Below are 13,279 nucleotides of genomic sequence, written 5' to 3' on the forward strand. Positions count from 1 at the left end.
CTTTGAAAGCCCATTTTTTTTTTTGAGTTACTGGCTTTTGGTATTCTTAGTTTGCTCTAATTGGTTAGAAAAGTTTTAGGATGGAAATTGTTGCAATTTTAGAGAAACAAAATCTAGGTGAGTATGTGCAAATGGTTTGTCCCTTAAGACTTAAGAGTAATAAGGTGAACAAGTTGGAGTAAAAATTAGTTGGTGAATTAGTAGTGATTACGTTGTTAATCTACCCAACAAAAAAGCTTGTTAATCTACTATATTGAGGATGAAAACTTTTCATAGGTTTTTTTTAGCCCTCCTTGTTAAGCTAGTATGTTGGTAATGAAAGAAAACATATTTAATGGTAAATAGTAAAATTGTAGAGGAATGCAGAGGAATATACTATTATTTTTCTCGATTTTGTTACTCAAAACTAGCCTAAGGAGAAGAAATCAAAAAACAAAATCTATTTAAAAATTAATCTAGTAGAGAAACAAGTTGAACGAATTATTTCTTTCAATCTTTGTATTTTTTTTGTCAAACTAGATTTTCATAACTTAGAAGTTAACCTCTAGTATACAAGGAGGCTAGGAAGAGCCAAAATTACAAAAGCAATGACCAACATATTGGAAATTGCCAAAGCGACAACCAACCGATCATGGAAGATCTCAATCATGTCCAAAGTCAAAAGGTAAAAAAAAAATAAAAAATTTAGGTTAATCTGAAGATTACTAAGAGATACTATTGATGTCAACTCATTATCTTTGAGGGTATATATCAATTTAAGTAACCAATCCTGGATTATCTACGAACTTCAATCTTCTCAAAAGTTAAAGGAGAAAACCAAAGAAATCAAGGCTCGTATGCAAATCATGAAGAGCAATGGTTGATGATAACCCCTTCTTTTTGAGGGCACATGTCGACTTAACTAAATGATTTCGAAAGATCTACGGACCTCAATCTTGTCCAGAGTTAAGACAGAAAAATTAAAAAATTGAGCCTAGTATGCAAATCATTAAGAGCAATTGTTGATTGACGACCCATTATTTTTGAGGTTTTTGAGGGCACATGTCGACTTAAGTAGAGAAAAGTGTTGTACATTTTTGGTTCGCACTGAAGCTAAATAGGAACAAATGTTTTAGTATATTTTGAATGCCCTTTGACATGAATGTTTAGTTAAAATATGGTACTTACGATATTTTTTCTGCTAATCGTCAAATCTTCTTCGTACGAATGTTCAAAGCAAAAGTATGTAGTGACTGATACAAAATATATCCTAAAAACTGATAATTTCTTTTGATTCATACTTAGCTAGTGGGTCTTCCCTAATTTTGATTTTTTCAATCTAGTAAATACGTATTTTATACTAAAATCAAGTTTCTTTGTTTGAAATTCAAAGCATAGTCTCATGTCACAATATTGAATATATTAGTCTAAAACTAGAATCAAATCATTCAAAACTTTTGATACGAAAAAAGTAACCTAGAAGTAACCTAGAAGTAACCTAGAGGTAAACTAAAATTGAATCCCTCAAAATAAAATTGAATCCCTCAAAATAGCAAAAAGCAAACCTTATAAACTGAAATCAATGGATGCAATATGCCAATATTGGAATTTCAGAATGAAAAAGTAGTATAAAACTAGACTGAGTTTCTGTTTTAGCACGTGGTCAAACTTAATTCTATGGTCTTAAACGGAGTTTATACAATGTGGTAAAAGTAATGTCGCACAGTGATATGGTTACTTTACTTATAAATGTCTTCTAGTTATTAAGTTGGGTTAAGGTTTTAGTGTTTTAATGTAGAAAAAAAAAAAAACAAATTATGAAAACCCTCCTAAAATTGGTGGATTTTACGTGATTTCCACTAGAAAAAAAGTTTAATAAAACGTCTCGATACTTATAGTTTAGTAATTAAAATTAAGACAATCTAGGTTTTTAATACCTTTAAGATTTGTCAAATCATATTCTTCTCAAGCCTACCATACAACCCATGTGTGAATAATATTGACTTGTGGATATACACCAACCTTCTTGATATGACCATCGTAATCATAATTTAAATATATAATAAACAAATCCAAAGCATAGACTCTTGGCGCAATATGAAATTAAATATATTACTCTTAACATTATAAGTACACAAAGGTAACGTGACTTACCTTACAAAACAACTCTTCCACATTTTGAAGCTTAATTAACGTTGACAATTAAACCACAAACCCAAAAAAATGTCTAGAACCAAAAACTACTTTGTGTTGGATCCGAGAGAAGCCACCGTCTCGGATCTCATACATCTTCTCTTCTCATCGGATATCGGGAATAGAAAGTTCATCCATTCTTCGGAAGAGAGGCTTGAGGATGATCTTTCTAGATTCCGGCGACGGTGGATCATCTTTGTATCCATCGTTATTCAAAAACTCATGATTCTCCTTAAGAAACCTCTTTATTTTCTTGGATTTTCTCTTGCTTTTTGGCTCAACCTTCTCTCTTCTAATGGTGGTTTCTTAATGATACTCCCAAATCTTTTCCAAGGTAAGATTTTCTTTAAAGAGTTTTCGTTTCTTCTTCTTTTGTTTAGAAGTTAGAGCTAATGGGTATACGTTCGGTGAATTACGCTAAAGGTAATAATATTCAATGTCAAAAACATTATAATTTCTTCATTTCGAAATCCCAAACTGAACAATGAGGACAATAGATATATAATTGATTGTTAGTATAATATAAATTATACTTCTCAAAAGATTATGCGTCAGTAAGGTAGTAAGTTAATCCAAAGGGGGTTTTCTCCTTTATCATATGAATCTTTTAATTAATTGAATTTTGAAACCAAATTTTGAGAGATGACCTACAATAAAACTCAATTGGTGACACCAATATTATTAACTTAATTTTAGAACTTTTTTGGTGAGGGAGACCCTAAGTTTTAACAAATATATTATTTTGTAATTATTTTAGGAAATATTATTTGGCCGGAAAAAACATCAGCGACATTTGCATCGCTAAACGGAAACCTAGACCGGCGAATAGAGCTAGACCAGAAGGTAGAGAGAGGAAGTAAAAGATACAAAGCAATGTTGTCAATTATGGCTTCTAAGCTGTCTTACGAGAATATAAACTTTGTCAGCTCCGTTCTTCACAACCATTGGAAGGTTTTATTCTTTAACTCTTTCCTTTTGATTGACTACTTTTCGATAATTGTGTTTTTTCACAACTCTCGCTATATATAAAATTATAGGTTGCATGCATATCTAACAATAGTAGTTTTGTTGTGCTTATGCAAATTCACATTCTATCATTATAAAAATGGAATTTTGGAGTAGTCTTTTTGAATACACAATGGATGTGACTGGTGTCAAAAATAGAGTAAACTAATTATTTCGAGTTCTTATTTTACTTCGCCAATCATATTTTAGAAAGAAAAAAAAATCAGTATATTTCTGCTGGAAAAAGAAAGGGAAAAATGGATTAAAAGAAGAGAAAAAAGTTTCCTCCCCATTGTGTATATATATGAAGACAATATTTTCGGTTTAATCTGAATTTCTTTTTTCTCTCCATATGTTTACTCTACTATACATACTAGTCACAACAAATATAGGATCATTTTCTCATTAAATGAAAAATGATATTTTTTGTTGTCAATAATATGCACTATACATGTTTATATTCGGATGAATTTGACACATTAACTACTAAACTTGTATGTCATGGTATATTATTTTAAATTTAAAGATGATCAGAATCAAATTTAGCGATTACTACACTAAAACAAATTTCTAAAGTTTTTTTTTTCATTCCTAAATAACATATTTTCTATAGTTTTATTTTGTTTTCATTAGTTAAGTAAAAAGTGAACATTTTCTTCGCTTAAAGTTACATATAAAAAAATACGACAACTAATGCAGACTCTTATTTACCTGTATCTTTTTCGTCGAATTATTTAAGTTATCTTCTAAACATGATCATGCATGATTTCCATTGATTATTAAAATCAAGTCATTTATGAAATAATTGTATGTTGGACTTATAATCCCTATATTTTTATTATATTTTGGCACAGATGGACTTATTAGGTTTCTACAGCTGTTGGAATGGTGAGACTACTTCCATTTTTTATGTTATTGATGAATAATTAACTTAATTGGTCCAAAGTAGGCAAATACCACGTGAAATGTGCAACATATTATTTTTCCTTACCAAAATGAATTTGATTCCAATAATATAATACTCAAATATAATCAATGGAAAATTCACATTTCTAACCTTCAAGTATCACTAGATAGCACTTTAAACCTCGAAAGAATTTTACTAACACTATAAACCATCAAAATAATTTTACTAACACTTTAAACCTCCAAACTACATTTTCTGTTTGTCTCGCCATTAAAAAATGATGAAAAATTTAATTTCTATTTGTTTAATATACATTTATTTAATTTCATTGAAATTGAAATTATTTTTATTATTTATTAAAATTAATAAAAATGTAAAAAAACAAAAAAAAAAAGTTCACCTTTTTTGTCGACCATAAAATTTCAAAATTAAACCTTTGAAACTATAGACTTAAGCACAAGAGAAATTTAAAGTATAATAATAGAAACCAAATAATGTATAATATGAGGTACAATAGAAGTTTAAATAGAATAATAAAAACCAAAGAATGTCAAAGTTTAGTCAGAAAACGAAGCATTCTCCGTATTAGAGGAATCTACTTTTTTTTTTTACTTTTCTTAATAATCGTAAAATCATAATAAATAATAAATTAATTAAAAATTAAATTAAATTAAATAAATTTATATTAATTCTATCATATTTTATGGCAATGTAAACATGAAAGCTAGTTTGGAGGTTTAAAGTGTTAGTAAAATTATTTTGATGGTTTATAGTATTAGTAGAATTCTTTCGAGGTTTAAAATGCTATCTAGTGACACTTTGAAGGTTAAAAATGTGAATTTGCCTAATCAATGATATCCCAAAGAAATTTATATTTAGTTCAATTTATATATTTTCTTTCATTTTGAGATTTTGAAATAATTTTTTTAAGAAGATTGAATTCCCTTCTTTTTGCTAAACAAGAATTTTATTAATCAAACTTCAAATTAAGACTCACACATTTTCACTAAGAATTTTTTTAAATATTTCTTAGTTTATAGGATTTTAAATTGTATTAAATAAATAAATGATGTATGAAAAATATATTTTTTATTTTGTTGTATTTTTTAATTATTATTTGTGAATTTTTGTTGTATTTCTTAGGTTACCAGAAACAAAGGTCAACAGAAGTGATTGTTATAAAAGACACAAGCACAGATCCAAACCTTATCATTGTTAGTTTCAGAGGCACTGATCCTTTTGATGCCGATGATTGGTGTACCGACTTGGATCTCTCCTGGTACAATAATTTGTTTTCTTTAGTTTTAAGTTATCTCCACACACAAATCTTCATTAATTACTTCAGTCTAGGGTTGTTTAGTTTCCTTGATAAAACTACTATATCAATTCCCAAAACAGGTACGAGGTTAAGAATGTGGGAAAGATCCATGGCGGATTCATGAAAGCTTTAGGGCTTCAAAAAGAAGGATGGCCTAAGGAAGTAAACTTTGACCAAACCCAAAAAGAAACAACTCTATATGCATACTACACTGTTAGGCGTAACTTAAAAGAAATTCTCGACCAAAACCCGACATCTAAATTTATATTGACCGGACATAGCCTAGGTGGGGCTTTAGCTATTCTATTCACGGCTGTGTTAGTCATGCATGAAGAGGAGCAAATGCTAGAGAGGCTAGAAGGAGTTTACACATTTGGACAGCCACGCGTAGGCGACGAGGAGTTTGGAAATTTCATGAAAGATTCGTTGAAAAAGTTTGACGTGAAGTACGAAAGATATGTTTATTGCAACGACATGGTTCCTAGGTTGCCTTTCGACGACAAGACACTCATGTTCAAACACTTTGGGGCGTGCCTTTACTATGACAGTTTCTACAAAGGAAAGGTTGGTTACATATTACAATTGTAATATGAGAATGTACTCCTATTTATTCACTTAACCTACTGATGATATCTATCTTCATTGTTGTTGTTTGATATTATGTTCAGGTAGAGGAAGAAGAGCCAAACAAAAACTACTTTAATCTCTTATGGGTCACACCAAAGATAATGAATGCAATGTGGGAGTTGATACGTAGTTTCGTCATACCTTATTGGAAAGGTAGAGAGTTTAGAGAAGGATGGTTCTTGAGGTGTTTTAGGGTTGTTGCATTGTTGATTCCGGGATTACCTGCTCACTTTCCTAATGAGTACATCAATGTTACTCTTTTGGGTGATTTACCTGACTCGCATCTTGATTAAATTTTGACGAAGTCATTTTCAAATTCTTTTGGATAGTTGATGTGTTCAACTTTGAATAAATGAAGATAGTGGTAGAAGTAATAAAAAAAGATTGTTGTAACATATGTATTTGGAGATTGAATGATGTTTACAATATATAAAACATTGCCCAATGCATAAGTATATAAAAATCTACATAGAACCAAACATTACTCGATAAAAGTATAAGATACAAAATGAGTTAATTAATATAAAAGAATTGATAGGGTAAATGTGAACCATGTGATAAAACAGTACCGATAAAATGTTGAGATAATTAGGTGATAGACAATAGATCTGGATGAAATAAAATTTTATTTATTATGAGTCTAAGCCCAAGATAATGATAGTTTTAGTCCACATTTCTACCCATTTTAATTCCATGCGCTTGACGTTTTGATTGTTGCTTTTAATTTCTGATTTTTGGATATATCTCTATTTTTCTCTCATGTTCATTTCTCTTTGTCTTTGTCTCTCAACTCTGTTCGAATTCATTTAAACCAAGCAGAAAAACATCGCCGTGTTTATTATTCACACTGCCTTACCAAAAAATTAGATGGTATATCTATTCGCCGAAAGAAATAATTTTCACGATACAAATAAGGATTTACAACAATTTATGGACCTCCACATATAGATCTATACAAAGCGTAGATGCAGATCTAAAGAGCGTAGATGGACGATACAAGCTTCATGCGTTCCTTTTGAGTAAACATGTACCAATTAGTTAAAGAATTAATAGTTATCTATAAATTTAGTTACATGGCCATACACTTTTATAGAGTTATATATATATATATATATATATATATATATATATATATATATATATATATCTATATAGTGCTAAATTTATTAATAGATATATATGTAATTAGGTTAGTGGTTTAAAATTTGTAATTTTCGCCTATACCTTTTTGTTATAGATTCAAATTAAAGCCGGTCACATTTAATAACCGTCACTTCTTTCTGTCTGTTGCCACATAAAGATCAATTCAACTGTTGAGCATTTACTAAATGTCCGATTTTTCTCCCTCTCTCCCACGCGCATGGACCAAACCCCTTTTCAACTATTTTTTGGATGTTGTCGGAAACAAACATCCCTAATATCTATTTCCTAATTTTATACCCCCATTTTTATCTCTGCGCAAATTCACTCTAAAATGTTTTGATAAACAAGGTTATTTTTTATAAGAAAAATTAAATAATATTAAAAAAAAAAATAGACTGACAACTATGAAAGAGTCTTGGATTTTAGAAACTCAATGCAAGATAACAATGAGAAGCAATAAAGTCAACGAAGCAAGAAAAAAGAAATATAAAGCATTAAAGGCTTTAACTATGTTTGGACAAAAATTGCCACTTAAGTTTGGACTAATCACTTAGGTATTATGTGTAGTTTAGTTATGACGAAGTATGTAATTACAATTCTCCCGGTGAATCACCAAAAAAAAGTATGTAACTACAACTACTTGTTTTAATTATTATGGTGAAAAATATAGTTGAAAATGTTTTTTAAAAATCACTATACTAAAGAGTAAACGGGTACTAGGCGGTGCGGTGGGGTAGATTTGGCAAACTATGCGGACATTAAGCGGACAAATAGGCTATTAAGCGGGTTTAGGCAGGTTAGAGGGATTTAAATGTGTTTTAATAGTGCTGAAGTTTTCGAAAAATATATTTAAAATTGTGTTCAAAGACACCTATACTTTTATTATTTTATTTTACTTTAAAATATTTAATTTAAACTCATTTTTCAAAAATTTGCAATTTTAAGTTTTTATAATGTTTTTTCCAACATTTCATATACTATTATATAAATATATATTGTTTTATTCTTAAACCGCCTAAAATTGCTTACGCTTCGATTAAGCGTTTTAGGCGCTAGACAGAAGGTTACCGCCTGTTTAGCGTCTAGCACTTTCTTGAACATTGGAAAAAACAGTTAAGAAGAGATCTCATATTTTATGCTGACACATAAACAGAAAATACACATCATCTCGCTCTTAAAAGTTTGATTTTTGAGCTCGTCTACCGAACTACTTTTAGCCATCAATACTTTGTTCGAATCTTCCCACTTTGTTCGAACATCTTAGCACGTCGCTTAGTCAGATCGGCGTTGTTGATCGTCCCCTTGTAAACGCCTAACCCAATTAATTTGTTTAATAATAGATTCTTCGTTCTTCCCTCAAAATACTTACATAAATCTTATTGGTGTGATCCAAGCATTAACATGTACTGTTAGATCAGATTACTTTTTATCATCGTTTTTGGAGGTGATTTTGTATATAAAAAGTTAGATCTCTCATTTATAATCAAACAAGCAACTAAGCATTGATTTTTGGGAAAAATGTCAAAAAAAATCATGAACTTTCAAATTTGGGACGATTTAATTTTGGACTACGATGAAGACATTTAAATCATAAAGTTTTTTGTTGACTTTACAATTAATTAGCAAAGTTTGTTTGACTCGCCATTTTAGACACAACGTTAAGTAGGCTAACAGACAAGGTTTACGGCGTTAAACTTCCGTTTAATTTCTCCGTTATCTGAAAACGATATCGTTTACTCTAAGCGATAAAACGACGTCATTTTGACGATTTGGGGGTAACTAAAACCTGATCCCCAAATCGATTTCGTTTTCTAACCCTAGAACATTCAATCTCTCTCTCGCTTCCCTCTGCTGAAATTCCGACTAGATTTCTTCCTTTCAATCTGCTCCAATGAGTTCAAGCTCTGTCACGTCTGCTGTCGTTGGAGATCGTGGTGTTCCGTAGAAGTGTGTGTGTGGTTTAGATGTCACGATTTTCACATCAAAAACGCAAAAGAACCCGGGCCGACCTTTCTTCCGGTGTATTAGCAAACGAGATGTTAGTTCGTGGACAAGCAAAAGAGATGTAAGTTTATGTATGAATGAAATTTGTTCTTGGGTTAGATTTTTCAATGTCAGTAGCTAACAATGTGTAATTTGTTTGTGGCTTAGGGTCATTTATTCAAGTGGGCCGAAGAAGCCGTGTTTGAAGAGGTAGAAGATGCTTTGCCAAGGTTAGCAATCATTGCAAATAAGGTTAGCAAAGCCAAATCAGAGGCAAATGAGTTAAAGGCTATGATTCAAGAAATGAAGGAAGAAGCAATGAGCAACAAAATGGAAACCCGAAGAAACTGGTGTGGCTTGAAAGTGTGTTTTGTGTGGCTGTTTGTTATTACCATTGTGATGATTGTCTATGGGTTGTTTGATCAGGGTAAAGAGAACAAGCTTGTAGTAGGTTATTAGTGTATTGAGATTGTGTTGCAACATTTGACTTCGATAAATGCAAGTTTGGTTTAGTTCAAATTTTCATACTAAAACAATAATAAACACCAAACAAGAAAATGAAACATGTTTCTAATACAAACTGAAACAAAAAATGTTTTTGTTACTGGTTCTGAACCAGAACATACACAAAACACACATAATCCGAGTAAAACACACATAGGTTCTCTGACTGCATAAAGACAAACTTGAACACAAACTGCAGTTTCGACCTAATCCGAGTAAACCACAAAAAACAAACCAAAGAAACGAAACAAACTAGTTTGAACATTCAAACCATGACCCCCACCCTTGTAATCCTTGTCTCTCAGACCCTGCAGTTTCTGACCCTCCACACCACCTCCTTCCTTTTCTATTGCCTCGACACCACCTCCTTCCTTTTCTTGTGGAACACATTCCATGGCCAATTGTCCCTCTCCAACAACTTCTTCGTTGTTCTCGACTCTTTCGCCAGCATAGCAAACCTCATCGCAGTCTTCATCCGCAACGACCTCTCAATCATCGCCACTAACAGCCTCACGATCTTCCTCAATGTCTCCATCGTCGTCCTTCTTCCTCTTCTTGCGATTTGATCCGGATTGACGAACAGCCTCCGCCTCATCTCCAGAAGGGATTTGAATCGGCTCAGCTTCTGTAGGATTTGGTCTGGCATTTTCCGCGGCTGCTGCTTGACTCAATCGCCGTGAAATCGAAATCGATTTGGGGATTAGGTTTAAGTTTCCCCCAAATCGTCAAAACGACGTCGTTTTATCGCTTAGATTAAACGATATCGTTTTCAGATAACGAAGAAGTTAAACTGAAGTTTAACGCCGTAAACCTTGTCTGTTAGCCTACTTAACGATGTGTCTAAAATGGCGAGTCAAACAAACTTCGCTAATTAATTGTAAAGTCAACAAAAACTTTATGATTTAAATGTCTTCATCGTAGTCCAAGATTAAATCGTCCCAAATTTGAAAGTTCATGATTTTTTTTGACATTTTTCCCATTTATTTTTAAGTAACAATTCTTTTTTTTATTGGTAACCATGTATCGATGCAGTATGAGGTTTAATTGAAATCTGGTTTTTTAATTGGTTAAAAATTGATTCAGTTTCTTTATTAATCGGTTAAGTAAGCAGTAAATCGACGAAACCCAGGCATATGGGTTAATAGATCCCGAACTATTAATTCATGGAGATTTAGATATTCAACTTTTATTTTGGGGAGAAATATAGATAAATTTTTTTCGGAGGAGATAAATAGTTTTGGGTCATAGTTTGGGCTCTATCTACCTTGATGCAAAATTTTCGTGGAGAAATAACTCTTCCGTCCTAAATACGATATAAAAAACAGTACTCTTAAATTTTTTGTACTGTTGTTCTTTGCCGTTTCTAATTATCATTGTATCGTTTATGGTTTAATGTATTTTTTTTCGCTAAAAAACTTTTAGGGTTTTGTGTTACTAATAAGATCCAAAGTTATTAAGTATTGCTGTTTTGAGGTTCACTATGAATTGAGGCATGAAACGGAGCCACTATTAAGAACTTCGAGTTAACTTTTTCTTGTTTTTTACATAATACTTTTGATATCAAACCTAAATTATAAACTCTGTATATTTAAAAAAAAACAAATTATTACATAATCTCTCTTACATATTATCAGGAAAAATATCATTTAAATCACCAGTTTACCATTTTCGTTGGTTTAAAGCATGAACTCTAGACCTGGTGATTCAAATCCTTAATTTTATATTGATTTTTATTGTAATAATGAATTCTCGTTGACAAAGCCAATTGAGACACATCGTTAACTAGCTAAACGGATCGATAAGACGATGTCATCGCATAACTGGCACTTCGAAGCCATCACATAATTTTTCTTCTACACCAATAAGGTTTCCATCTTCCTCTTCAAAAACTATGCGATGACATCGTCTGATTACTCCGTTTAGCTAGTTAACGTTGTGCCTCAATGAGCTTAGTCAACGAGAATCTATACTATTAATTGGGAAGCACTCAAACATAAATAACCTTATAAAGTATAAAGTATTACAAAAATGCCATTAGTTTTTGTTTTTAAATAAATTCATTAAAGAACAATAATAATCACAAAATAATATATTTAAATAAAAAATAGTAAAATTCTTTAAAGTAATTATTAGTTTCTAAAAAATTAAACTCACTTTCTCTCTCATATTAATTATGGACGAAAATTTAATTTTTTTTCTAAAAAGTTGTTAACCAATGAGAATTAAAAAACTAAGATTTGATATCCAACTAAAATTTTATCTAAACCAATCCTAATAAACTATTCCATATCAAAAATAAAAAGAAAAATAATAACATTATAATTCAAAATTAAAAACACTATCGTTTAAAAAATTTTATCAATAGAGGATTTTAAGATTGAATTTGAAATTTCGTAAAAATTAAATACAAATATTTAAGACTCAGTTTTGTTATAATATTTTCACAAATTTTGAAATATAAAACAAAATTTTATTTCAAAATTTCTAAAAAAACGATATTAGATATTAACAAATAGTTATATTTACTATGAAATAAATTCAAATAATGATAAATTTACAGTAATTATCATTATGGCATTCGTTTAGAGAAGGTTTCAGAAATATCTAAACAAAAGATTGTACATATTAATTTCGAAATATTTTGTGTTTTTTTGTTCTTCTCAACTGGATCTTCCTTGAACAAATCCATAATATATTGCACACAGTTTTCAAAATAATGTGAACTAATTATATATTTTGCATTCAAAACAAATTATGCAGCAATAACATATCCTTTTTATAGATGTATCTCAAGTTTTAATTTTAGTCCCAAAAATCGAATTAATTATGATTAAACAAAGAAAAGAAAAATATGCAAAATTTAGCTAGAATCATTAATAAATTTGTTGAAATATATTTGTAACTTTAACAGCATACATACTAATCCGCAAAATTTACAATATATATTGTAATATTGTATAGTATTTAAAGGTAAGCAAACAAGAATTTGGAATATGATTTTAATGGAATAAAATGAAAATATAAATTACGAGACGAGATGGGAGGGGAACATATATTAAAAATCAAACTAAATACCCAACTGGCATGAGTTCGGGTTATGAGCACTATATAAAATAAATTTGTTTACATACATACGTTTTCAGTTATACATACTCTATTTATGACAGATATGAGACCATAATATTTTTATTTTACGTATACGTGACAGGTTATGGGACAAAGAATTTATGACAGATACCAGACGGTATATTTTCATGTTCCAAAATAGTTACGCCTAGCTAATATACATGAAATAACCCAAACTAAAATCAAATTCATATCCTATTTAACATATGTAATCAAACTGTTAGGACTGTTTAGATTAGTTAAGAAAATAAAAATGTAACACCATTTAATTTGCAACTAAATTAATCTGGATTTTAAAATATAATTATGCATTAACGCAACTGAATTTTGTTCATTACTCTAACTTTATAATATTTATACTATTACGAAGTTCACTAACACAACAAAATATTTTATATTTTTATAATCTATATAACGATTTCTATAAAAATATCTCTACACGTATGTGGATCCAGATCTAATACACTAAAATATATATCATAAAAAGTTAAAAA

The 13,279-nt window shown here is 30.3% G+C and overlaps 1 protein-coding gene across 1 annotated transcript; it reads left to right on the plus strand.

Moving 5' to 3' along the window:
* The first annotated feature begins 2,122 nt into the window (after positions 1-2,122).
* LOC9299792 lies at positions 2,123-6,474 on the plus strand. The gene is made up of 6 exons (XM_021023627.1): positions 2,123-2,506; positions 2,930-3,123; positions 4,032-4,065; positions 5,228-5,363; positions 5,483-5,966; positions 6,071-6,474. The coding sequence occupies exons 1-6, from the start codon at positions 2,203-2,205 to the stop codon at positions 6,320-6,322; spliced, it is 1,404 nt and encodes a 467-aa protein (XP_020879286.1). The 5' UTR covers positions 2,123-2,202; the 3' UTR covers positions 6,323-6,474.
* Positions 6,475-13,279: the final 6,805 nt, after the last annotated feature.

The sequence above is a fragment of the Arabidopsis lyrata genome, assembly GCF_000004255.2.
Source record: "Arabidopsis lyrata subsp. lyrata unplaced genomic scaffold ARALYscaffold_8, whole genome shotgun sequence".
NCBI classification, from domain to species: Eukaryota; Viridiplantae; Streptophyta; class Magnoliopsida; order Brassicales; family Brassicaceae; genus Arabidopsis; species Arabidopsis lyrata.

What these genes read in the sequence shown, in the direction of transcription:
- LOC9299792 (XM_021023627.1), top strand. Translation starts at nt 2,203, where the DNA reads ATGTCTAGAACCAAAAACTACTTTGTGTTGGATCCGAGAGAAGCCACC. An exon ending in ACCGACTTGGATCTCTCCTG is followed by an intron (nt 5,364 to 5,482) that starts GTACAATAATTT and finishes TTCCCAAAACAG; the next exon opens with GTACGAGGTTAAGAATGTGG. An exon ending in ACAGTTTCTACAAAGGAAAG is followed by an intron (nt 5,967 to 6,070) that starts GTTGGTTACATA and finishes TATTATGTTCAG; the next exon opens with GTAGAGGAAGAAGAGCCAAA.